Source organism: Ambystoma mexicanum, chromosome 11 (genome assembly GCF_040938575.1).
Source record: "Ambystoma mexicanum isolate Mex_15411 chromosome 11, UKY_AmexF1_1, whole genome shotgun sequence".
Classification (NCBI taxonomy): domain Eukaryota; kingdom Metazoa; phylum Chordata; class Amphibia; order Caudata; family Ambystomatidae; genus Ambystoma; species Ambystoma mexicanum.
The window spans coordinates 185620525-185646700 of record NC_090934.1 but is presented as its reverse complement, the minus strand read 5'-3'; the positions used below and the strand labels follow the sequence as shown (position 1 = coordinate 185646700).

Here is a 26176-nt window from a genome sequence, read left to right as displayed (position 1 = left end):
GTGGTATTGAGTTAGTGAGTCTGGAATCTAGACTCCATAGCGATTTAACTGGTGTTGATTATTTTTGGGAATAAATGCGCATGTGTCAGAAGTTAGCATTTGGAGGAAACTCTGAGTATTGTGAAAGTCAAGGTTACGTTTGCGCAACATTTTGACAGATATTTTTTTGTGGTGAATTCGCTTTTGATTTCAGTCTAGTTATTTCGACATTGCAATGAGCCGCGCCCGCTCATAAATTGAAAGCGTTGAATATGAGCTAGTCTCTTTAGAGCATGCGCGATGACAGTCTAATTAAGGTCAGGCATTAAACAATGAGCATGCGCGAACATAGAATACAAGTTAGTTTTTTAACGCATGCGCGATGACTAACATTCCTATGTGGGACAGGAATTCAGTTATTTATGCGCGTGCGCAAATTTAGTTATTGTAGTGTCAGTGTTTAATTCCAGAAAAAGAGCTGACGGACGCTTGTGAGACCGTGTTGATTTGTATTCTTTAAAAGCTGAGCAGGAAGTAGAACTCAGGTTAAAGTATTTTTTTCGGGTTTGAATATTACTGTGATGCTAGGAGTAAATCCTCCATGTTAAAGAAAATCCATTCAAAGTAACATCACATTCATTCACTCAAAAGTGACTTTATACACTAGTCAAGAAATCTCTTGAAAAGAACAACAAGAGAAGCAAGCGCTAAAACACAGACAATAATTCTACTTCATTTTCACATATTCAAAAGTTACTGAGAAGTGATGACAGCAAGTCTATGACTCTTTTAACTGCTGGTGAATAACTTTGGACTAAAAGTCACTCAAAGGAAGTCTAAATTGTATTTTCTTAAATATAAGATATTCAAAAGACTTTCTGAGCAAGAAAGAAGATTCTTTTGGAAGTTCAATAATTATAATGACTGAAGAGTTTAAACACAGCACATTTGTTATCCTCTGAGCAAGTTGCAGAGGATGCACAGGTATGAAAAATCTCTTTGGGGGTTTCAGTGAAAACCAGTGAAATTGATGAGAGAGTAATCATTGTTTTCTATTCTCTTTCTGCAGATTGTTGCCTGTATGAAGAGAGCTATCTGTGCCGTTTGTTATTTTCTCCACTTCCCCTTTCCCTTGAGGGGGTTGGAACTTCAGCTGTAAGTTAGAACAGTTGTTGCTCACACCTTCTTGGGAGACTGTGGGGTTCAGCAGCCTCTGCGGACCAAAGAGTTCAGGACCGGACATGCAGCGGTTCTGTAAATCTTACTTTTTTTGTTAACTTTGAGTTGGTTACCCTCTCTCCTGCTGCAACGTAGCGTGTCGTGTTCTCTCAGTTGGAACGTTAGTATGGAGCGTTGAAGCGGGGACCCAGAGGATGTCGGGTAAGGCGCGATATGCAGCCCGATCCTCTGGGTCCCAATGCTGTCTCCTTTGCTGCCGGTGCTAAGGGGCACAGAGAACGGGAAAGAAAGTGGGAGGAGAAAGCGGGGCCGGCTGCCTGATGAGAGCGCGTTCACTCTGAGGAGGTTGGAGTGGTATAACTCGGGAGAGATCTAATAGATTGGGCGCGTGGGAGCACGCGTGAAATACGAGGACAATCCTTTCAATAAAAATAAAACAGTGCAACCAACTAAACATGCTAGCCCGCCAGGGTCAACATTCATTACAATATCTCTATTCTGAAGTAATTCCCACAGAAACACGTGACAGCAAAATATAAGGTGAAATTCACTTATCTCGTGAGCTGCAGCAAAAGGAACGAGGAAAGGACCCATATCAGAGACTATTTATATTGGACCCCAACTCTGATAGGTGGTCAGTGGGAGCCTTAGGAATACGATGGACAAGGAGCTCATGGGGATTTGTAGTGTTTTTAGTTGAACCCTTTAAACTCTTGAACTTTTCGTTTAGTTTAGTAGCAAAACAAAAGTTTAAATGTTCAGTTTTTGAAATGTTGTGAGTTGCAGTATTAAAGAAAGTCAAGCATAATGCTTGCCTCCTGTCTTAACATAGAATTAGCAGTAAGGGCCTGCACCTGAAATCAATTGCCCTACCTAAGAGGCATAAAAGGCTGCAGCAGGAAGAAGGAGAGAGGAGCTGGAGCAGGAGCTGGAAGGCTGGCAGAAGTAGCAGAAGGAGAAGAGCAAGGATGGCAGTTCATGACGAAGTGTGATGATTTACGGGACGCTGGGATGTGGCGACAGCATATTTCACCTGCAAATTTGGTTCTTTGTTCACAAACCCTGCCTTGCCGTGGCTGCACTGAGAGAGACGCGCTGAGAGTGAAAGTCTTCCCAGGTGTGGCTAGTGGCTGTAATTGCAGAGCCGTGACCATGCTGAAGGCTGAGGCCCGTAGCAAGAAGTAAGCCGAGGGACAGAGGAGTGCAGGAGACTCCCAGTTGGTGTGGCCGGACCGGAGACACCCATGCTGCAGAGGGGTGTGGGTCCCAAGTGTGCCTAAAGCCATTGTAGAAGAAGAAGAAGTTGGGAAGGTGAAGCAGTCCACAACTGCAGTGTTCCTGGAGCCGGTGAGTGAAGCTTGGCGTTCAGTTACACTCTTAAACCCTTGCTGGTAATTGTTACCAGCTCTAAAGTGGCTTGAGTAAGAGCAGAAGCGAGTATAAACTGTTTGTCATTGTGAAAGCTATTCTTTACAATGGAAATGTATCACACGCACTTCTAGTAAAGTTACAGTGCTCGCATGTGAAGAAACGCCTTTCATTTCCCATTGTCGAACTTTTAAATGTTATCGGAGAAGTTGCAGGGAACACTTTCTAAAGTACTCCAAAAACTCTGAAGCGACCTTCACATGTGTTACAAGATTTTACAGCATCACAGGATGGTCCCGTATGACCTATTGTGATTCCCGACTGGAGTAGAAAGTCCTTCCGTGTTAATATGTGGGACTACAAAACCTTAGACACTTAAGGTTGAAGATCTACCTTAAAGAGTGGTTGTGTATGCCTAAAATTGATTTTCCTTTGAAGACTGAAACTTTGAACCCTAAGAACCAATGGGCCTCATTACAAGTCCGGCGGTAGCCGTGCCGGTAAAACCGGCAGGTTGCTGCCAGACTTGCAGTATTTACCGCACCTGGCTTGACAGAATTGCCGGGGGATTACGATCCCAGCGTTCCGGAAAGTCAGGCGCTGGTAAATGTTAATCCCCATTCCCATTTGGGTCCCATAGAACTCAATGGGAAGGGGGAACACGGAAGCATTGGCACCGTTAATAACGGTGCCGGTGCTTCCATGTAGGTCTGCTTACTGTGGCCGCTGTACCCGGCAGGGTCCCACCTTCCGGGTACAGCAACTCCGGCAAGCAGACCTGTAGTGTGCCGGTCCAGTAACAACGGTGCTGTTAGGCTTACCGGCACCGTTGTTACCGGACTGGCACAGTTATAATGGGGCCCTGTAACGCTCACCTGATTCCCGCAGAGGCGCCGGCCTTGACTGGGCGAATACCGTATCTTCAAAGGTGATGTGTAACACACGGTTGGCTCTTTGGGCTGGACCTCTGTGCACTGTATGTCTGACTCGAAGAGTAAGATGTCTGCAGATAGAAAATATGGGATTAATGAACTGGGGTTATTGGGTGTCTCTCTCTTCTTCCCCTTCTCTTCTCCTGTAGAACCCCAAAGGTTAATGCTCTCACCTTAGGTAAGTGAACGCCAAGCTCTCCATCTGCCTCGGGGCAGGGTGCCGTAACCAGTTTCTTCACTGGATAAGGGTGCAGGCCTCTTGACCTCAGAGGACTGCTGTCCGTCGTTTACTGCACGAACGGTAAGTTCTGAGTATTTCAAATGTCTTTAAAAGTCTTTTGTAATGATGTCTCTTGTTTTGCAGGGTTCCGGCGATGGCGGATGAAGGGCTGAAGTGAGTTAAGGATGGAACCCGTGTGAGAAATAGAAGCGCCTGGAAGCACGTAAGTAAGCGCTTGTTGCCTGCTTCACGATGCGCACTAACTGTCCTTTTATCTTGCAGGTACAAGTTCGGAGCTGCTGAAGGGTGCCGGAATACCCACTGGGTTCGACGTGGGAAGGAGTAATGGCATGTGAGTAATAAAGTTACCCAATGTCTTTAAACGCACCTTCTTTTGTCTTTCAGATGCGGGATGCAGCGCCGAAGGCCTCCAGAGCGAGCGAAGCGTTGGTAAGCTTTTGTCTTTCAGATGCCGGAATGCAATGCGAAGACCTCCGGAGCACGCGAAGAGTAGGTAAGCCTTTGTCTTTCAGATGCCGGAATGCAGCGCGAGGCGTTGGTGACAGCCGATGGACCAGGTAAGAGAAGCGCTGTCACTGAAGACCGTAATGCTAACCTGTTCTTTCTTGTCTTTATAGGTGTTGCTGAAGACTGGATTCAGGATGGTAAGCCTTTTTCCCTTAGGCCCAGGATCAGATGCAGAAGACACGATGAGCGTTCTGCTGCAGAGGATGCAGAATAACGCAAAGCAAGATTCATCCATCGGGTGTGGTTTAAATAGCCTCTTGTAGTGCTTAGGTGTCTCCTTCCACAGCCTCGCCTAGGTAAGAAAAGAGTTCCTGCTTTCCAGAAGAGTTCCAGTATTCTGAACCTAGGGAGTGGCTCCTGCCCCACCCAACAGGAAAAGTAGTCCCAAACAGAAGAGGATTAGAGGCTCAACTGGCAGGTAAGTAAGCAGCATGGTCTGCTGCAGGTAAGTGCACCCAAGCATTATGAGCCCGGCGCTTCCAGCGCTGGGACTGGGCATATTTATGAGCCTGGTGCCACTGGCGCCAGGACAGGGTCCAAAAGGTCCCAATTGGGACTGGTTGGCACTCAGAACCTGGGTTATGGGTCTGCTTCCAAGGGAGTTGGGTAAGTCCTGACCTTTTGGAAGCAGAGATCATGACAGCCCAATATCTTTTAAACACAGAACAGTGTGTACAAATCTGGGGAAGGGAACTGGGTGCTTGGAAGCAGATTGAGCAAATAACCTGTAATGCTAAGACTGCTGAAGTTGGGTGAAAGTCAGTCTGGAAGCAGAGGCACGTTATCCTTGGGGGCAGTAAGGCAGACTGAAGAGGCAAAGAGGCTGCCTTTTTCTTGGAGCATAGGAAAGAAGAGTGCCTTGCCTACCTGTAGAGGTCAAAATGTCTTGTCTTTAAAATGCCTAACCATTCTAATTTATAAAGTTGAAGCAGAAATACCAGAAGTGTGGTTGTGTATAATACTGTCAGTATATGTCACATTGAAGTTGTTTGAAGTAGTGGGATACTGTGGAACCAAGGAGCCTGTTTCCATAGCAACAGTAGTAGAAAGGTGATTGTTAAGAGGAGAACAACAACCCAAGTGGAAGCATCCTGACAATTATACCAGAAGTACTGCAGAGGGTATGAACACCTGTAGAACTGTAGAAGAAGTAGCTAATCTATTCTCTGAACTGTGGCAAAGCAATCTTGGAAGGAAGACATCCAGGATTACCATTGGTGCTATTTCCTTGGCTGGAATTAGAAACGTATCTTTTCAACTAAAAACTGAAGAACTGTTACCAACGGAGTTTTGTTTGGTGAACTTGTATTTCATATGGAACTTACAAGAACTGGTTCAAGACTTTACTCTTCCGTTTGAACACAGGGAAATTGACTTTGAACAATCCTGGGAAAGGGATTTACCCAGGACAGGTGAAGGACATCCACATTACTGGTTGTTTGTTATTCATTAATTTATGTCGTTGATTATTTACTTTACATGTTTTGTTGTTTAGTGTGAAGGTAAGTTTGTTTCTGTTAGGAGTGATTCCCCGAACTCTTAGACTAGGTAGGGAACTCCCTGATAGAGTAGGTTTGCCGAGGATTTATTTGCATTTTTTTCTTTTAATAAAATGTTTAATTCTGAGAAACATACAAGCAGTTGTCTGCCTCACATTACTGACCCCTCACAGTATGTTGTTCACCAAAACAAGCTTCCCACAAAAGACTTTACATTGAAATAATGAACATCTGTTTCTGATTACTAACGCAATGCTTTACTTTTATTATTGTCTCTCCCATACAGATTTTGCACATTGGCCTATTAATTTGTAAATAAAGTACAGGGTTCTACATATTGCACAGTGTTTCTGTATGACTATGGCCCCTGATATGAGGATGCCTGATGTGTCCCCCATTGAATGATTACAGCTTGCACAATTTATACTTGGAAATGTTTTAATTTTAATTGGCTGAAACCTTTATTTGGGCATTAATATATTTTTTTATTCAGGAGCACATACCAAATACTTTTATTAATCTGTTTGCCTTTTCTGATTGCCATGTGTGTGTTTGGAAATATATCTTTAGCCAGTAGTATTTAATAATTGGAATAATGATGCAAGGGTATTACTAAAAGTGTAGGGTGAGAGAACCAGGAGTCACATTAAGCTCCATAGGTATTATAGGGAATTATATGCAACATTGAGTGATGGTCCCAGCACTGCAGCAGTTATTTACAGGCGAATGTGTCTTGAAATTCGTTATCCATCAAGTGAGTCTCTCTCATGCTGTACTAAGTTAGCGAAGGACCCTAATAATGATTGGCCAGCTTGCTCCACTCAACAACCTAGCTCACCCTATCTTCCTCTGTTTAACATATATTTGATGTACACTATCAAAGCGACCTCTACCCAGAGTCAATTTGGTAATTGATCTATGAGGTTTTATGGAAGAGATAAAATGGTGATAGATAAATGTTCTCAAGGTGTATTCTAACTGGTGTACTAATGTGTGGTTATTTTACCATTTCTATTGCATCATAACAACGACAGCGATGACAACAGGAGCAGAAATAGTAACTACAGCATCGACTACAGGTAACTACAGATTACCCTTCATAATTGTCCTGAAAGTTCATGGTGGCAGTGATGTAGATGATGGACGGTGGAGGCAGCGGGGTAGGTAAGAAAGAGAGATTTATTGGGCCTTAAACTGATCAAAAGTGGAGCCCTTGCGAGGGATAGGCACGAAGCAGTTGGCAATATGGAGCAATGGCTGGATAGTCAGAGTTGGATGGAATAGTGGTGAAACTTTTATGACATAGCTGGAGGAGGAAATCGGATGAAAAGGATCATGCTGTCTCCAGTCGAGTTATAGAAGAATGGACTGACGGAGGTCAGTGCACAGGAAGAAACAGAGAGATTATGGGAAGTTAAAGGAGCATGGTGCAGGGTCATAAAAAGTATGGATAAATATGAACAAATGGGCAGAGGCTCGGGAGTATGAAATGGTGCATCGACGTAAGAATAAATGATTGGTAGAAACAATAAAATACACATTGAGAATCGCCACCCGCCACTCTGCTCCCCGCCACCCGGTACAGCTGTACTCCTCCTCTGTGCCCCTCTGTGTCCTACCCCCCCGCTGTATATCTGTTCTGTTGTTACCTCTGAAAAGCGCTCCTTTATGCATCTGTATTGTTGTATACCTCTGTAAAGTGCTCCGTTTCTTCTCGAAGCTAGGTACGTGCTCAATAAATGCCATAATGATAATCATGATTAATAAATATGGTTGTCTATGACAGTGCCATCAAAAGAATCAACGCACACAGCAGCAAGAACAACAACGACGACAGCAGAACCATCAACATTATTAGTTCCAACAACAAGTCTCGCAGGTAACTGCAAGTTCCATCAGATTATACTTTGTAAGGATGATGATTGTTTATGGTGCTTGGAACTGTAAATGTTGGGTGCTGGAGACAGCAGATTATATATGGGTGGTGGGCTTTGGATCTTAGTTTGGAAGTGAAGTCAGTTTGACGGATAAAGGTGAGAGGCTTGATGAGCCTATGACCAAATGAATAGTGGAGCCAATGATGGGTTAACAAAGAGAAGCAGTGGGAGGCTTTACAAAGATGAACAAATGAAGGAATGGACGGATGGCCACAACTAGCTGGATATGCCATGAATTCATCTATAAAAGCAAGGACAGATGTGGATGAATGGGTGTAAGAAGGTAGTGACAATGCATTGATGGTCACAACTAGAATGCATATTGGGCATATTTGAGAAAATCAAGAGCAGTACCACCACTAATGAACCTGGACATAAGAAATGAGAGCACGTCATCCCTGCCCTGATTCCCATCCACTGACTTTATTCAGAAACAAACTGTCTGAAATCCAAATGCATGGCCCAATCTCTCTAGATACTCCTGCGTCCCTATCCCGGAGGCAGTTTTCCGCCCACGCCCCCAAACTCTGGAATAACATCTCTGGCACCATCTGAGGCTTATTAATTCAAGAAAGACATCAAGGCTCTGCTCTTCTCCTGCGATCCGAGCTCCATTTTGATTCTCATGTTTTCCTGCTTTGGGTATTGTTACGGTCCATATCTTGAGCAACTTGTGCTGTGAGACAAGTAATATTGTAATATGCACAATGCACATGTTATACATAAATAAATAACCTGCAAGAGACTCCTGATGCTGAAAGTTACCGTATCATTTTCTATCACTTTAAACAAGTATAATCTTGATAACAAACTGATTCTGATTTTAAGGTTTGGATCTGGTTGAACGAAACACTAAGGGCCTCATTACACGGACGGCGGTGGACCAAGGTGCTATTAGCACCTTGGTCCATGCCGGTAAAATACTGGCACCGCCTTGGAGGAAAGGGGAATTACCGCCCTATTCCAAGGTTTGTGGGGTGGTAATTCCCCCTTCCCCATTCCCATTTTTGTCCCATAGGGCATAATGGGAATGGGGAAGGTGCTAATTACGGCACCGCAAATTGTGGTACCATAATTAGCTCCCTGGTCCCTTTGCGGGTGGGTTTTTAATGCCTACAAAAAGCAGCCGTTAAAGTCTCCAGCCCGCAAAGGGACCTCGTAGTAAGGCGGTAAGGGTTAACGGTCACCGGTACCATTAACGGTGACCGTTAACCCTTACCGCCGTCCGTGTAATGAGGCCCTAAATCCCTTCACAGATTTTGCATTCTTAGGAGACAAGAGAGTTATCAATAATTCTCACAGAGTATCTGACCACTTCTAGCTTTACAAATGGGAAAAGTCAAAGCAGCAACCAAGCCCCCCATTCCCATACCCACAGAGATCCATTTTCTAGTTATAAAATAATGAGTGGTATATGCGTGACAAGAAAGTGGTTTGTGTTCTACCTGAGAGGTCTAATGCTATCATCATTTGTATATGGGCATGACTTGTACAAAACACACACACACACACATAAGGAAGCAGAGCATGCATTACCCTTGTACCCCTCCATTGTTGCAATCCTCACTTATGATGCTTACGATGATCCTCAGAATATTTTCACAGGAGTTTTCTTTGCCTATCTTCCCAGACTACTGTAGTTCCTTCTCTAACCCTTCCCTTAATTATGTAAGGAGCAGCAGCAACCCAGGTCCTCCTGATTGTTTTGTTCTGTGAAACAGATGGGGTCAGCTGGGTCGTGTCCATTCCAGGAGCTTCCAGCCCACAGTTGGTATGCAGGGGAGAAGGGGGAAGAGAATTGGTGGACTACTGGCCCCTAAGGATCCGGCAAAGCCAAAGGTTTGAAGGGGCCACATTGACCTCTTAATAGAAACAGAATGTACAGTTGAGTGCTAGGGGATGGAGCGTATCACAGACTGTCTTCAGGAATGTGACATCATGAGAAGGAAATGCACAGGACCTGGGAAGAATGCGGGCATGCTGGTTTAAGAGACGTGCACACCAGGTAGGTAGTGCAGTGGTTCTGCTTGGAATTTTCTGAAGGTTTCTCTAGTGGCCATGCGGTCCTGGTCTCTGCAGTATGAATGCTGAATGGAGGCAGAATATGTGATCCCTTTCCTGTTCCTCAAACAGGGAACATTTCATAGAAATTCGGCACAGACCTGCATACTCCAGGCGTAGGAGCAGGAGTAGCTTGAGGCATGTGTGGAGCAGGCATTACAGGGACACTCTGTGACCAGTCTGCTCCTTCCATATTCATTTATCATAGGGGGATCGACTTTCTCCATCCAAACACCCATCATATGGAACTCTATCCCTTCTAGCATCTGCTGCATTGAGGACCACCTCATCTTCCGGAAGGCATTCAAGACCTGGCTCTTCCCTTATGCATCTTGACAGACCTAGTCCAACTCATGGGTTAACTATCGCCCCCAGACAGGCAAGTAAGGGCTTCGATGAATCATTTGAGGAGAAAAGACAATACTGAGTACCAAGCCCACACAGAAAGTATTCCAGTCGATCTGCATGATATGATCTGCATTCATTCATCGCAATTACACACCAGCCATGACTCCCGGGTACGTCTCACACTCATCTCAATGGAAGATAGCTGTGTCCTTCCCAGGGCATGACCACCCACCTGCATACATCTGCAACAATCCACTACTGGTACTCACATTGCACATCTCCTCCTTCACTAGAATGCATACTAAGTCCCACAAATAAATGTGGTCTAGCTGGGTACACAGTCAGTCTCCTTGACTCACCTACTTTCCAGACAGCCCATCTCAGCACCCATCCACTAGCCAGATCTCCATGGGTCACTAGAAAGGACTTAGTCGCCCCTACCTACTTTCATACTGGCTAAAATGAGCCCACATATTATAAAATTCTCTTATTAATTCTCATACCTCAGTCCTTCAAGGGCGTTCACCCACAGCGATTTGAGGCCTTACCAATGGAAATGCCATATAACATATGAAGATCTATGGTTGCCCAGATTACATTCTTTATTTCGTAAAGCTGCTTCATGAGAACAACTCAGTCCGAGTGAGGTTGAACGGTGAGGGGACCTTAACTGCCCCGATTGCCAGCTGTAGGGGAGTTAAGCAGGGATGTGGTTGTGGTCCCTTACTGTTCAACCTCTACACGGCTGATCTGCCTCTAGCCCTGGATAGAGTAGGAATGTGTCCTTCAAGGGTGGACGGTCAATGCTGTTCTACACTAGCATATGCTGATGACTTGGTCATCTTGGACCGCACCTTCAGGGGCTTGAAAAGGATGGCAGAAGAGCTATGGGCAGATGCAAGAGAAAATGAGAACGAGTGTCAAGGTGGGACTTGCCTCAACCAGGTACGTGGCCTACATTCTACCCTTCATTTGCGCAGGGCAACTTTCCTTTGCATCTGTATTGGCAAGGTATGCAGCCACTCCAGCAGCCCCCCGCTACCCTGTTGGTACCCCCTGCCACCTCTTGGGCCAGTGAGGAGGTGCTCTTCGAGAAGTTTCTCGGCCTCATGAGGTCTCCACAGATGGGGGTTATCATCAAAGAAGCAGTCAGGGAAGTCCTCCCCACCATGCTGGATGCACCACGGATTCCATAATCGGGCCCCCAGGGCCCAGTGCAGCCGCCTCCTCTGGATCCACAGCCAACTCTGCAACTTCTGTCGCCTCCTCAGCCTCTGGCTGTGGTTCCTGTACCCCAGTCTCCGGCGCCATCTACCCCTCCTCCTCCACAAGATCCTCCAGATCTGCAGAATACAGACGAGGAGGAGGATCCGGACACGCATCCTCAGCCAGGGCCTTCCATGAACTTCTTGCTGGCCTGGTGGAGTACCTGGGCCTCCCCCTGTTAGGCAGAATCCTGTGCAGTTCCCTTAGGGAGCACTACAGAACATTAAGACTACAGGTGAGAGCAATACATCCCCTTTGGTATCAGTCTGTACCACAAAAATTTAGTTGGTAGCAGTGGCTGAGCAGTCAGACTTATCTCAAGAGGGAGATGAGCAGTATTCAGGGTTTACACAATAGGCCTACTGTACTATGGTACAAGAAAACACTGACCAAAGCTTTGTAATAAAAAGTATATATATATTTATTTTATACACTTCTAGTAAAACACATTTATCACAGTCATCAAGCAAGTTAAATTAAGTCAGGGAAAAATATACACACTCCCTATTTAAATTGTAGACCAAGTGAACCAGAGTGAAAACTGAGCAAAATGGCACAGTGAAAACTACACACAAGGGATACTCTAGCAATTTCTCACAAGGGAGGGAAAGCACACGTTATATAGAAGTAGTTTCTTACACACCCTAGCAACACTTCCCATTAGTTTGTGAACCATTTTAAGCAAAACAGTGCATCAGTATTAAATATACTTAAATGAAAACTGAGCAAAATGGCATTACACAAGTAGAAAGGGGAAGAAAAGGGTAGTTATAAGAAGTAGGTGCACCAACACAGTTCTAGTTGAGAATCAATCTAAAGAAGGCAGTTCTAACAAATGTAGCCAGAGTCAGTAGGTCTGTGCCAGAGTCAGTGGTACAGGGCAAGAGCCCAGGAGCAAAATGTTCTTGTAGCTGCAGTCAAGTCTTTGGTTAACGATTTTGAAAAGGTGGATGCAGAAAGCGAAAGACAATGTTAAGAGAGAGGGGCGGCCACCCCAACAGGTAGGTAAAGGATTTAAAACACCTTTAGTGCTACTGTAGAGAAAGGGTTGCCTGGCGGAACAATGTACCTTTAAAATGAAGAAGTGGCTCCTGCGGTGGCGGTTGTTCCTGGTAGTTCCTGCAGTTTGGGGGATCCAGCAGAGGAAGAGAGGCTCTCGTCATGGAGGAAGGTTCGAGTTACTGCATTACCCAGGGATGAAACCAGCTGCGGTGCTGCCCGACGAATAAAAGGTACGCTCCTTTAAATCGCGGTCCGGGTGGACTGATGCCTGGCTATCCGGCCTCTGAGTACTGGGTACTGGTGTATCGACCAAGGAGGGTCCGGGAAGACGATTGGCAAACTGGTTGGTCCCACCAGCTCAAGGGAAGAAGGCTCTTACAGATGAAGATCTTCTCTCGTCGTCTGGAGAAAAGTGGTGAGACGCTGCAGCAGGGCTTCACCGGTGGTTCAGTCGTTGCAGATGTCTTTGGCTTCTCTCCTCTTCGGCTTGTTAGTTCCAGTGGCGACGTCTTGCTCTTCCAGTCCTCAGGACCCTGTTTTTATGCAAAAAGAGCCCCATTCATACAGCCTAGCTGTCACCCACACAGTGGAGTGGTCATCTTGGTGAGAGACCCTCCAGCCTATCAGGATAGAGTGCGACATGGGTTGCTGAGGCAACTCTGTCCAGGGGTCCTACTCCCCCTCCCACACAATGGACCGACCCCAGACTCAGTGGCGTTGAAAGGAGGGCTTCTTGGTGGAAGACCGCCAAACGCACGAACAAAGGATCCCCGACCTGGGTTATGAGTTTATAGAAAGCCACGAGAAAGAATTTATATTAAAGTTCTGGCAAATAAAACCTACCAGGGTAAAGTTAATATAAAAATAAACCGGCGGTATGTTAGAGGCTGTCAGAAAATGTGGTGGCCTCGAACAATGGGAAAATCCCATAGGAAAATATTTGCGGTCGAATATTTATGGCAGTAACCACTGCCACCAGCCAGAAACTTTTGAGAGAGGGACTGTATGGTACCCTCTCGAAAATGAACATAAGGGAAAAACTATTAACCCTTTCCAGCACCTCCATAGTAAGATGGGTTGTACTGGTTTAGTTCACAACAATTGACTAGTAAAGTCAATGGGGACTTTACATGCCCTGGGAGACAGTAGTCAGTCCCAGGGTATGAAGTCTATGTTTGGGGGTCGCTGAGGGTGCTGTGTAACACATGTGAATCAAGATGGTTCCTATGGGGGTGAGAAAAACCCCATAGACATTAAACTCAAAAATAGCCTAGAACACACATAGCAAAAATGTCTAAGAGTGGGAAAAAGAGTCTCACTCTTAGCAGGAGAAAAGAAACAAACCCTTCAAATCCAGCAAAGGTGCTGGGGGACTTTATAGGTAAGGGAAATTAGCCATAGAATGAGAATTCTCCCTAACACCCCCAACCCGAGGTCGAACAGCCAGCGGAGGGGGTTCTGGCTGAAGTCCTCACAAGACGCCCCTCTGCCAACACAGGGATTCTAATGCAAACCGATGTAGTCTCCTTGGCCAAGAAGGGTTGGCTCAAGCCCCACTCAGTCCAGCCAGTCAACCGACGCCTGGACACCAAGTACAGGCAGATGGAGGGGGATACACTCTTGCTCTCGACCCATCCTCAGCCACACTCCTCTGCGATCGCTGCAGCATCACTATTCTCCAAGCCTCAGTTGCCCGCAGTCTCCTCCTCTGCGGCACTGCTAGGCAAGGAGGAGAACATCTTGGAGGCGTACGGCAAGAATATCTACTCCAACGCCTCCTTGCACCGGCGTCAGGCCAACGCAGATGCCATGCTTGCTGCCGCTAACCAACGGTTATGGCGTGAAATTGCAGTCTTCCTCCAGGAACTCCCCACCCAATGCCAATCACGCTTTAAGGCAGCTAGCGGAAGCCAAGCTCGTGGCGCATGACCTCATGGAATCCAAAGTGGCTCATATCGATACCTCAGGCCGTGCCATCTGCATTGCCACGGACATGAGGAGAATACCCTGACTCCGGGCAATGAAATTGAAACCTGATGTCCAGGAGCACATTCTAGATCTGTCGTTCGAGGGGGGCCTCTTCCACTCCTCTACGGACGAAGAGCTGGACAAGAAGAAGAACAGCTCACAAACGACGAAGTCTTTATCCATTCTTACAAAGACCATGCCCAAGTCGTACACCCATTCTCAGCAGCGCTCGGAGAAGGGTCGTACATACGGAGGGTTCTGTGCTTCCAGGAACGCAGATCCAGGCAGCCGGACCGCTTGCCATCCCAGAACTGGCGAAAACAACAAAAAGGGGGGGTTAGGGCTTTTCCAGTCCCCCTCCTCAGCGTCAGCCTCTGAGGGAAAGAAGGCATGACATGCCCCTTCGGGTCCACGTGTCTCTGGTGGGGGGCAGGCTTCCTCTCCATGCACAATTCTGGCGCCAGAATTTCGCGGACCCTTGGATCCTCTCTGTAGTATCCATGGGGTGCCACCCTCCTATCCCAGCCTCTCCTTCTTCCTCCCCCCCACTCCCACAGGTTGGGACAGCAACTCTTTTGGCAGAGATCCGGTCGCTCGTAGAGAGCCAGGCAGTGGAGGAAGTCCCAGCCTCCCAGCGAGGCTGTGGCTTCTACTCCAGGATTTTCACCCATTCAGAAGAAGAACCAGGCGGGCCTGAGAGTTGTGCTGGACCTTTCCACCCTCAACCTCTCCCTACCCCAGCAAAAATTCAAGATGGTTACTCCCGCTTTTATAGCAGAGACATTGGACATAGGAGACTGGATGTGCTCCCTGGACCTGAAAGACGCGTACCTAGAAGGCCCGTTTTGACAGCCCCATCATTCTTTCCTACGGTTCAGGATCTTGGGCTACCATTTCCAATACAAAGTCCTTCCATTTGGCCTCAACTCACCCCCCAGGGTTTTTACCAGACACATGAACGCTGTGGCGGCCCTCCTCAGAGCGCAGTGCCTCCAAATCTACCCATACATCGATGACTGGCTCGTCAGGACTACATCTCCGAATGCGATTCGCCACTCTTCCCATGCCCTTTTGAACACACTGCATGACCTGGGCCTCTCACTCGACCTCAAGAAGTCACAGCTGCACCCTACACAGACGCTGACATTTCTGGGACTCATTTGGGACACGTGCTGCGAGAGAGTTTTCCCTTCGTAGGAAGAAATCTCAGCCATCAAGAGGGCCACTGCCCACTTCCTCGGCAGAGAGGGGACCTCGGCATGGTGGTACCAACATCCTCTTCTGGGTCTACTGGCGGTGGTCCTGTTAGCCGTGCTCCACACGAGACTGAAGATGAGAATGATTCAGCTGCACTTCGCGGCCTCATGGTATCAGGAGCGGGGCTCGCAATCCGAGATGATCTATGTTCCTCCATCTCTCCATCCGGACCTAACTTGGTGGTCCATGGACTGCAACCTACAGACGGGCAAACCCTTTCGGACGCCCTCTCTGCAGGCCACCATCACCACAGACTCCTCGCTGGAGGGCTGGGGTGCCACCCTGGATGATCTCTCGGTCCACGGCACCTGGACTCGACAGGAGCAGGAATACCACATCAATTGGCTGGAGCTGAACGCCATCTGACTAGCGCTCAGAGCATTCCTACTACTTCTCTGGGGAAAGGTTGTCCTCATCAAGAGAGAGAACTCGACCAGCATGTACTACGTCAACAAGCAGGGAGACACCAGATCCCCTCCTGTGCAGACTGGCGATCAGCATGTGGAAACGGGCCCTGGAAAATGACATTTACCTCTCGGCAGTCCACCTCCCGGAGGAATCCAACCTGGAGGCGCAAAGGCACAGCAGGCTGGGAGCGGACAATTATGAGTAGCAGCTAAAACACCTCGTTATTCAAGAGATCTTCAACAGGTGGGGTCACCCCCAAGTGGATCTCTTTGTCACCTGGCACAACAAGAAGTATCCCCAGTTCACATCCTGGCAGGGTCAGTGCCCCAGATCTCTGGGCGACGCATTTCACCGCCAGTGGACCAGCATGAAAGCCTATGCCTTTCCGCCTACCCCCCTGATCCACAGGGTAATTTGCAAGATCAAGGAGTCTCACTGACTCCTCATCATTCTGATAGCTCCATGGTGGCCGGCAAGGCCATGGTTTTCAGAACTACTCAGCCTCTCGGAGGTGCCCCCGATACACCTCCCGACGGGCCCAGCACATCTTCTGGAACAGCAGGGGGGCAGAATCATCCACCCCATGCTAGGGAAACTAGCCCTCACAGCGTGGTACCTGAGCAGGTAACGCTTCGGCACCTTAGCCGCTCATAGGCCAATCTGGAGGTCATACAGGGCGCCAGGAGCAAAGCCACCAGGGCCCATGTCAAAAGCAAAGGGATCAGGTTCTGCAACTGGGCATCCTACAAGGGAATCGACCCCTTGGCCTATAATCTGGACGACATACTCTCCTTTTCGGCGCACCTCGCTCATTCAGGAATACAGGTGGACACCTGCCGCACATACCTTGCAGCCATTGGGGCTTACAGGAGCTTGGAGGAACGCATTTTTTTCTCCTCCAACCCTATAGTCAAGAAACATCTCACTGGTCTTGCTAGGCTCTACCCAACGAGATACAGGCGCTGGTCGCTTCTGGACCATATACCACCTTTCACAAGGACAAGGTAGTGATGCGGACGCACCTGGCATTTCTGCCTAAGGTTCCATCTGCTTTTCACTTGAACGAGGAAATAGTCCTTCCTTCATTCTATCCCGATCCCAAGGACGAAGCACAGAGAGTGATGCACTGCCTGGATGTCAGGCAAGCCCTAAAGTTCTACTTGGACAGAACCAAAGGCTTCCGCAAGTCGGACGCTCTATTTGTCACTTTCGGAGGCTCGAGGCCAGGCTATCAGGCCTCTAAGACCTCCATTTCCCGCTGGATGGTCTCTGCCATCAAGGAAGCGTACGAGGGCTAGCACAAGCCGCTCCCGGCCAACATGCATGCCCACGCAGTCAGGGCCAAGGCAATGGCCATCGCATTCCAGCACCATGTCCCTTGGCAAGTCATAAGCAGGGTGGCCACTTGGGCCTCTCCCTCGGCTTTCTGCAAGCATTACTGTTTGGATGCCAGCTCTAGATCTGATGCGGCTTTCAAACAGGTAGTTCTTAGGAACCTGTTTGCTTAAGGAGGGTCTCCTCTCCACCCTGGGACTACAATCAGTTGTAATCGCCCATACAGTATGGAGTAAAGGGGATGGGACGTAAAAGTAATTATAAGTTACTCACCGTAGTGACTAATGTACTCTTAGTCCATAGTCCCCTTTCCTCCATATGTCCCACCAACCACCCCCCTAATAATACTGGTGTCATTAGGCAATGTTAAGTCTATTGTCGACGTGTCAATGGGGACTGAGGTGTGGCGCCGGAGGGTGGAGTCAGGGCAGCGCATGCTCCCTGGGCCGCGCCCTAGCACGCCTCTAAATTTAAAGGGGAAGTAGGTTTTTTCTGGTGAAAAAGGTTCCGTCTCCCATCCCTTGGATGGGACGCCCATACATTATGGAGGAAAGGGGACTATGGACTAAGAGTACGTTAGTCACTACGGTGAGTAACTTATAATGTATGCCTTTGCGCATTATCACTCAAGAGGCAGTAGTCTCCATTAATGGATCAATGCTGGCAGTAGATTGTGCACAGACACCCACAGGCTCCAGTTAAGGTGTGTTGGCATGTGGCGAGTCTGTGTTGGGGTGCTGAAGTATCTGTGAAGACGAGGTAGTCTCCATATTTGTGAGGTGCGCTGTTAAGGTGTCCTTGGATAATGTTCCCTAGAGTCAGTAGCAGATCCAGTATTTAAAAATGGGTCCGGTGACATTTAAAGAGTTTACCTCAGGGACATGGGATCGCAAGAGAAACTGGTGGATATGGGTAACAGGGCAGAGATTTGTTAAACAAAATGGTGAACTTTTGCTGTGTTTAACAGGGTTTCCTGTCAATTGGTCGACTGCAATTTGGTCGACACCATTTGGTCGAATGCCAAATGGTCGAATTTTTTTTTTTTAATTTATATATGTGTTTTGTGGGTTTTCGTGTGGGGAAAAAAAATAAAAAAGAAAAAAAGGGGGTTGGGGGGGGGGAACCCCCCCCAAAAAAACCAAAAAATGGGTAAAAAAAAAAAAAAAAAATTCGACCATTTGGCATTCGACCAAATGGTGTCGACCAAATTGTCTGTCGACCAAATGTTTTCGACCATTTGACTGGTAACCGTTTAACAGCACCCTTTGTCTGTAGGAAGATAGAGATGGCAGCAATGTTTAGAATCCAACATATTTCTTAGAAAAGTAGAAGCAACATGCTGTGACTAAGCTGTACATTTCTGCACCATTTTAGAGCACAGGTGGACAAGCCAGGTGGGGCTCTGGCCAGGGCCAAGAGGCTGACTTGTGCTCGGCTTTGTGTTTTAAGACCCAGTCTGGGAAAAACACAGGCCCTCCTCCACCTGCTTGGAAAAAAGTAAAGTACATTTAAATAAAACGCTTGCTACGTGTGGCCTTCGCCGCCTCATCTCAATAAGACCGTCACCCGAGGTATCAGGCCATGGTGGGGGTTGAAAGAAGAGGATTGACATGGATTGCAAGGGGTGGGGGAGGGTTACAAAAGCAGCAAAATGTGTGTGTATTTATTTTTGAGGGTTGATGCCCCGGATGTGGGGTTATGCGCTTGAGCTATCTAATTTGCATTTATCTAAAGGAGAATGATATTTCTTTAGTGCCAGTAGTTTCTCTTAGCACGCCCTACCTTCGCTACTTTTTTGACCGCATGATGTTTACAACACTTGTGGGCCACACAAGAGTTTGGCAGTATTAGTGGGGAATGTAGCATACTACCCGATTCCTGGAATAAAAGCCACATTTTACAGATACATAAAAAGGGAGTTTGGGCTCATTCCGCACATTATAAGGTGCTCGCGATGCTAGACATTCCCGCAAAGATATTTGCCAAGGTACTATTAATAGAACTAAACAAATGGATTAATGACTACGATATACTTCCTCCACACCAGATCGGGTTTCGTCCTAAATCCAGTACATCTCATAATCTGCTGTAGCATATGCTTGGACCAGACGTCACTGCAATATGCATGGTGCATATATAGATTATATAGATTTTACTGCAGCCTTTGATACTATCATGCACCACAGCCTATGGGCCAAACTAACAGCTTGGAACATTTCCGAGGCCTGTCAAACATGATAATGTTACTGCACAATGATACTAGTGTCACAGTGCGCCTTGATGGCCAGGGTAAATTATCCGACACCTTTCCCACAAGTAGGGTAGTCAAGCAAGGGTTCATATTGGCAGATACCCTGTTCAATGTATATTTAGCCGACTTTGTAAATACCCTTGATAATATAAAATCTAACCCGGTCAAGGTTGGAACCCAGCAAATAAATTGGTTAGGGTATGCCTATGACCTATTGCTATAAGATCATACCCCAAGAGGTCTCCAAAATCTGTTAGATGGACTGCACATCTATGCAAAAACAAATGGCTTGCGTGTTAACATTAGCAAAACTAAAATTATGCCCTTCAAGGGGAAAAAGAAGAAAGCCCGTCCTATTTTGTGTGGAAATTCGACGATGTACCGGTCGCATGTGTCCAACAATATAAATATTTGGGTGTGATAGTTGATGAAACTCTTAAATGGCATATTCACTGGTGTGCGACAAAAAGTAAGTGTATGAAGCTGACTCACGCGCTAAGCTCTTTTATAGGAAGGAATGGGGGGTGGTCACTTCAGATTATTCTGCTACTATACTCTACTAGGATTGTCCCTGTACTGATGTATGGAGTGTACCTTTGGGGCCATAATTTAACAAAAGAGTTAAATCTCTTTAAAGCCAAGATGTTGTGAATACTACTGAGAATGCCTAAGAGCTTGGCTGTTGAACTTCTACGTTTAGAGTTCAATATCAAAGGTACTACGGCTGAGTTTATATCTAGGGTAACAATGGGCTATGTGAAATTACTGTCTCTCGATAATGGTACCATTATGGTTAGTTTCCATAGCGCGTGTGTTGGCCTGGATCAATTTGAGAGTATGTGTACCTTGGCAAAGTTAGTTAAAATCTATACAACTTGGTTCTCAACCTATAATAGACACAATAGTGAAGACAAGCAGCGATCTCGTAGAGGATGGCTAAAAAATAAATTAAGCTGCTATAGCTATGAGTCCAACCTCGTCCAGCTAACTACTAATGTAAATAGTGGCCCCTTCATACCGTATAGGATGGTGCGTGAATCTTTACCAAGATACATGTTTGCTTATCCAGACAGCCATGTCATCAGACAATATCTACTGCTTAAATGTAATGTGTGCTCTGTAATAGAGATAGCTGGTGCAAGAATTCTGATCACTAGATCTGAACGCTTGTGCCGCCTCTGTGATGTAAATGTTGATAAAACTCTCAAGCATATTTTGACTAATTGTGAAAGCCTAACGATGTTGAAAAATAGATATGTCAAATCTTATAGTAATGAAATGGACTGTTTGGATGAATCATGTATGTGGAATAAATTTATGGAAGGCAATGATTCAAATATTATGTATTTTATGGTTACCTTTTATATGAAATGTCAAGAAATTTTAGATAATTTATCAAAAGGTATCTTCTATTGATAGTTGTGCTTTGTTTTATCTACTTATCTTCTTCACTTTCGGTATTTTAGTGACTTACTTGCTTATTACTGTATTGATGAACTGTTTAAATTGTGATTTTACTGCCTCCACAGCTATCCTTTTTTATGCATATACACAAGCCATGTTGGCTATGAGTATATTAAATATAAATACATAAATAAATACATTTATCTAAAGGATAATGATATTTCTTTAGTGCCAGTAGTTCCTTATAACACGCCCTACATTCACTACTTTTTTGACAACATGATGTTTACAACACTTGTGGGCATCACAAGAGTTTGGCGGTATTAGCGGTGGTAGTATTGCTTAATGGAATTACTTAAATATCGATGATTATGCAAAGTGGTTAAACAGGTAGCATTTGGAAATACCCCATGATTTACCATTACCACCATGCAGTCTGCCCAACAAAATGGCAGAAGAGCACAATGTAAGACCGCTGTACATTGCATTTCATAATCAATCCTTTCTTTATTTCAGAATATCATGCGCCATGAAAGAACAATTTTAAATAGATTAATAAACACTCATCAACCACAATACAGTAAACAATTACTAAAAAGAGTAACATTAAATAAAAACGACTATTAATTACTTACGTCATTCTGCCATATTCATAAATTACCTTCTCCCTAATAACAAGGATTGAAGTTAGAAATGTGTTCAATAGCAGATTAAACCATAGTTCAGCAAGATTCCAATTAAACAATTCTAATATTGAAACACATTCTATATATTGTGAAAGTCGGAAAAGATAAACCAATTAACACCTGTGGGCATTTAAGCTCAGAACTATTCTCTTTCATTTTGGCCCGGTCATCTTCATTGAAGTAAATCCAATCTGAACTGTGTCAACAATCAGCAATGCTTAAAATGTGGAACTCCTTCCAAGTATCTGTCTACACCCAGAGGCTGTGAGATAGGCAGATACTTATTAACCGTGCTTTTCAGACTGCCCAAATCTTCTCTTAAATATAAACCCTTAAAAAGATATGTAGCACCACTAAGAATTGATTCTGGATGCTCAGGCGTTCTAGCGAGGCCTAACAATGTAAGATGTCTTTAATGTGTTTAAGTAAGGTGATTTCTCGATGTAAAGTTTGACAACTTCTCCTTGCTAATTCACTTAGGGCCCAATTCATAGACAACGTGCAAAGATCCCGCAATGCCCCTGCTTTCCCGCAGAAATCGGCTTTGCATGCTCTGCGTATTCATGGAATTTAAGTGGCAAACAAACCCAATGCGCAAAGAAAATCGAGTTGCCAGTGAAACTCCCCCGACACGCCCCCAGGCAAAGCCAATACAGCCACATATACCATTCTTTGCACCCTGCTCCTCTGCAACCTCATGCACCCTGGCAATACTGCGTGCTGACCCCCGCAACCAAGGTAGCACCCCGGTGACACTGCATGGGTTCTCCTGTACCTATTAACAGCAGCCCGACAATATGCATATTTTTAATAACTGTAGTTGGGGCCTGGTAAATCTGCGTGCGAACCCCCGTAAACTGTGGCTGCACCACGCTAATCTTCATATGCGCACCCCTAACTGCGGTTGGCACCCCAACCTGCATTTCCTCACCCCTCATATCCCGATCGGACCTTACCTTGGTGCTGTGATTCGCAATTGGCACTTTGCAGATGCTTTCATGTTGCGCATGTTGCGCTCTGCTCAGGAGCTTTGCGTGCTGTTTTCCCTGACATGACATTGCGCGGCCAAATCCATGAATACGCTTGGTTTAGTGCAGTGCTGTGCATGCGCTTTCTTCGCATGGCCCATCCCTCGACCGCCCATGTTCTTGCTCGTTCTTCCTCATTCTGCATGGGGAAAAGGGAATATACATGTTCTGCCCCCTATTTAAATCAGTGCACAGGCCTGAACCACACCCTGCGTGGAGTGTCGTGCATAGCGTACGACAGAACCCAAAGCCTTCAATGACCTGCACAAAGTCCCCGGAGGTTCCCGAAAAGGCCTGCAAAGTCGATTCCATGAATCGACGCAGAGGGTTTTGCGCGCTGAATGCGCTCAGACTCAATATTCAGCCTGCCTAAAATTCCATGAATCAAGTAATTTCCACCACCTCATTATTCTATATCATACATCCAAATCTCTAAGGAACAAGTGCAGTTAGGTCAGCTATGTATGTTAAATCCAATTCAGCATGTAAAATATATGTTGCATAAAAGGATGGGATCCGCAAAAGCTGTCAGTCAAAAAAAACCTACGCTCTTTGTAGCAAAGCTGGATGCGCACATCCCTACACAGAATCCCTATAAAGTCCCACTGCAAGGCTCTTGATCATGCACACTTAAGTCATGTGATTAACATTACAGCTTCCCATATTCTTAGAGAGCCTAAACATGCCACTGTTCATCTCCTTCTTCTCGCATTCTCTTATTTTGTGGCCTGGTTATCTGTTGTTACTTCTGAAAGCACTCCGTTATGCATCTGTATTGTTGTATACTAAAGCTTGAATCTAGTACGCGCTCAATAAATACCATGATAATAATAATAAAAAATATGCTTCTCTATGACAGTGACATCAACAGAATTAACAACAGCAGAAACAACAACACCAGTGATAGAACGAACATCAACAGGTAAATGCAAGTTCCATCAGATTATATTTTGTAAGGATGATGATTGTTTATGGTGCTTGGAACTGTAAATGCTGGGTGCTGGAGACAGCATATTATATAGGGGCTGTGGGCTTGGGATCTTAGTATGAAAGTGAAATCAATTTGATGGCTAAAGGTGAGAGGCTTGATGAGCCTATGACCAAATCAACAGTGGATACAATGATGGGTTAACAAAGAGAAGCAGTGGGAGGCTTTACAAAGATGAACAAATGAAGGAATGGATGGATGGCCACAACTAGATGGATATGCCAAGAATTGATCTACAAAGACAAGGACAGATGTGGATGAATGAGTGTAAGAAGGTAGTGGAAATGCATTGATGGTCACAACTGGAATGCAGATTGGGCAGATTTGAGAAAATTGAGAGCAATACCACCACTAATGAACCTGGACATATGAAATGAGAGCACGTCATCCCTGACCTGATTCCCATCCACCGACTTGTGTCAGAAACAAACTTAGATAATTCTATCTGAAATCCATATGCATGGCCCAATCTCTCTCCAGATACTCCTGCGTATTCACTTGGATCCTCCAACGCCCACGTAGTTATAACAGCCACTTCCAACCATCCCGCAGGCCGTTTTTCACCCAAGCACCCAAACTCTGCATCAACCTCTCTGGCACCATCTGAGACTTATTAATTCAAGAAAGACATCAAGGCTCGGCTTTTCTCCTGCTATCCGAATTCCATTTCGATTCTCATGTTTTCCTGCTTTGGTTATTGTTACGGCCAATATTTTGATCACCTGGTACTGTGACCCAAGCAATATTGTAATATGCAAAATGCACATGTTATAAGTAAATAAATAACATGCAAGAGACTCCTGATGCTGAAAGTCACCGTATCATTTTCTATCACTTTCAACAAGTATATCCTTGATAACAAACTGATCGCGATTTTAGGGTTGGGATCTGGTTGAAGGAAACACTAAAGCCCTTCACAGATTTTGCATCCATAGGAGACAAGAAGATTTGTCAATAATTCTCACAGAGAGCCTGACCACTTCTAGCTTTACAAATGCGGTAAGCCAAAGCAGCAACCAAGCCCCCCATTCCCATACCCACAGAGATGCATTTTCTAGTTATGAAAGAATGCGGGGTATATCTGTGACAAGAAAGTGGGAGGTTGCCTTAATAGTTTGTGTCCCACCCGAGAGGTCTACTGCTATCATCATTTGGATATGGGCATGACTTGTGGAAAACACACAAACACATAAGGAAGCGGAACAGCATTACCCTAGGACCCCTCCCTTTTTGCAATCCTCACTTATGACTTTTATGATGATCCTCAGAATATTTTCACAGGAGTTTTCTTTGCCTATCTTCCCAGACTACTGTAGTTCCTTATCTAACCCTTCCCTTAATTATGTAAGGAGCAGCAGCGACCCAGGACCTCCTGATTGTTTCGTTCTGTGAAACAGATGGGCTGCAGCTGGGTCGTGTCCATTCAAGGAGCTTCCAGCGCACAGTTGGTATGCAGTGTAGAAAGGGGAGGAGAATTGGTGGACTGCTGGCCCCTAAAGCATCCAGCAAAGCCGAATGTTTCAGGGGACCATGTTGATCTCTCTATAGATGCAGCATGCACAGCTCAGTGCTAGAGGATGGCGTCTTTTCGTGGACTGTCTTCAGGAATGTGACATCATGAGAAGGAAATGCACATGACCTGGGAAGAATGCGGGCAGGCTGATTAAAGAGACGTGCACACCAGGTAGGTAGTGCAGTGGTTCTGCTTGGAATTTTCTGAAGGTTTCTCTAGTGGCTATGCAATCCTTGTCGCTGCAGTATGAATGCTGAATGGAGGCGGAATAGGTGATCCCTTTCCCGTTCCCCAGACAGTGAGAATTTCACAGAATCTCTGCACAGATCTGCATACTCCAGTCATAGGAGTAATTTGAGGCATGCGTGGAGCAGGCAATACAGGGACACTCTGTGACCAGTCCACTCCTTTCACATTCATTCATGATGGTGGGGATCCACTTTCTCCATCCGAGCATCCACCATGTGGAACTCTAGCCCTTCTAGCATTCGCCACATTGAAGACCACCTCACCTTCCGGAAGGCATTCAAGACCTGGCTCTTCCCTTCTGCATCTTGACAGACTTAGTCCAACTCATGGTGAACTATCACCCCCAGACTGGCAGGTGGGGGCTTCGATGAATCATTTGAGGAGACAACAAAACAGTACCAAGCACCAAGCACGCACAGAAAGGATTCCAGTCGATCCGCTTGATATGATCTGCATTCACTCATCGCAACTACACACCAGCCATGACTCCTGGGTACGTATCGCACTCCATCTCAATGGAAGAAAGCCGTGACCCTCCCGGAGCATGACCACCCACACTCATACATCTGAAACAATCCACTGCTCGTACTCACATCGCACACCACCTCCTTCGCTAGAATGCAGCTAAGGCCCACGAAATCAGTGGTCTAGTTGGGTACATAGTGAGTCTCCTTGACTCGCCTACTCTCCAGACAGCCCATCTCAGCATCCATACACCAGCCAGATATCCATTGGTCTCTAGCAAGGATTTAGCCACCCCTACCTACCTT

At 45.9% G+C, this 26176-nt stretch overlaps 1 protein-coding gene across 25 annotated transcripts in view; it reads left to right on the top strand.

Moving 5' to 3' along the window:
* LOC138503201 (mucin-2-like) overlaps positions 1 to 26176 on the top strand; it is a 1598433-nt gene that overhangs the window by 793113 nt on the left and 779144 nt on the right. For 22 of the 25 annotated variants that reach the window (XM_069622774.1, XM_069622776.1, XM_069622767.1 and 19 more), the window contains 3 exons: positions 6740 to 6784; positions 7492 to 7584; positions 23516 to 23578. The exons of 2 other annotated variants lie outside the window; for them this stretch is intronic. In XM_069622774.1, coding sequence (XP_069478875.1) covers positions 6740 to 6784; positions 7492 to 7584; positions 23516 to 23578 — 201 coding nt within the window. The remainder of the gene's footprint in view (positions 1 to 6739; positions 6785 to 7491; positions 7585 to 23515; positions 23579 to 26176) is intronic. One more of the 25 variants, XM_069622766.1, reaches the window with a different exon arrangement.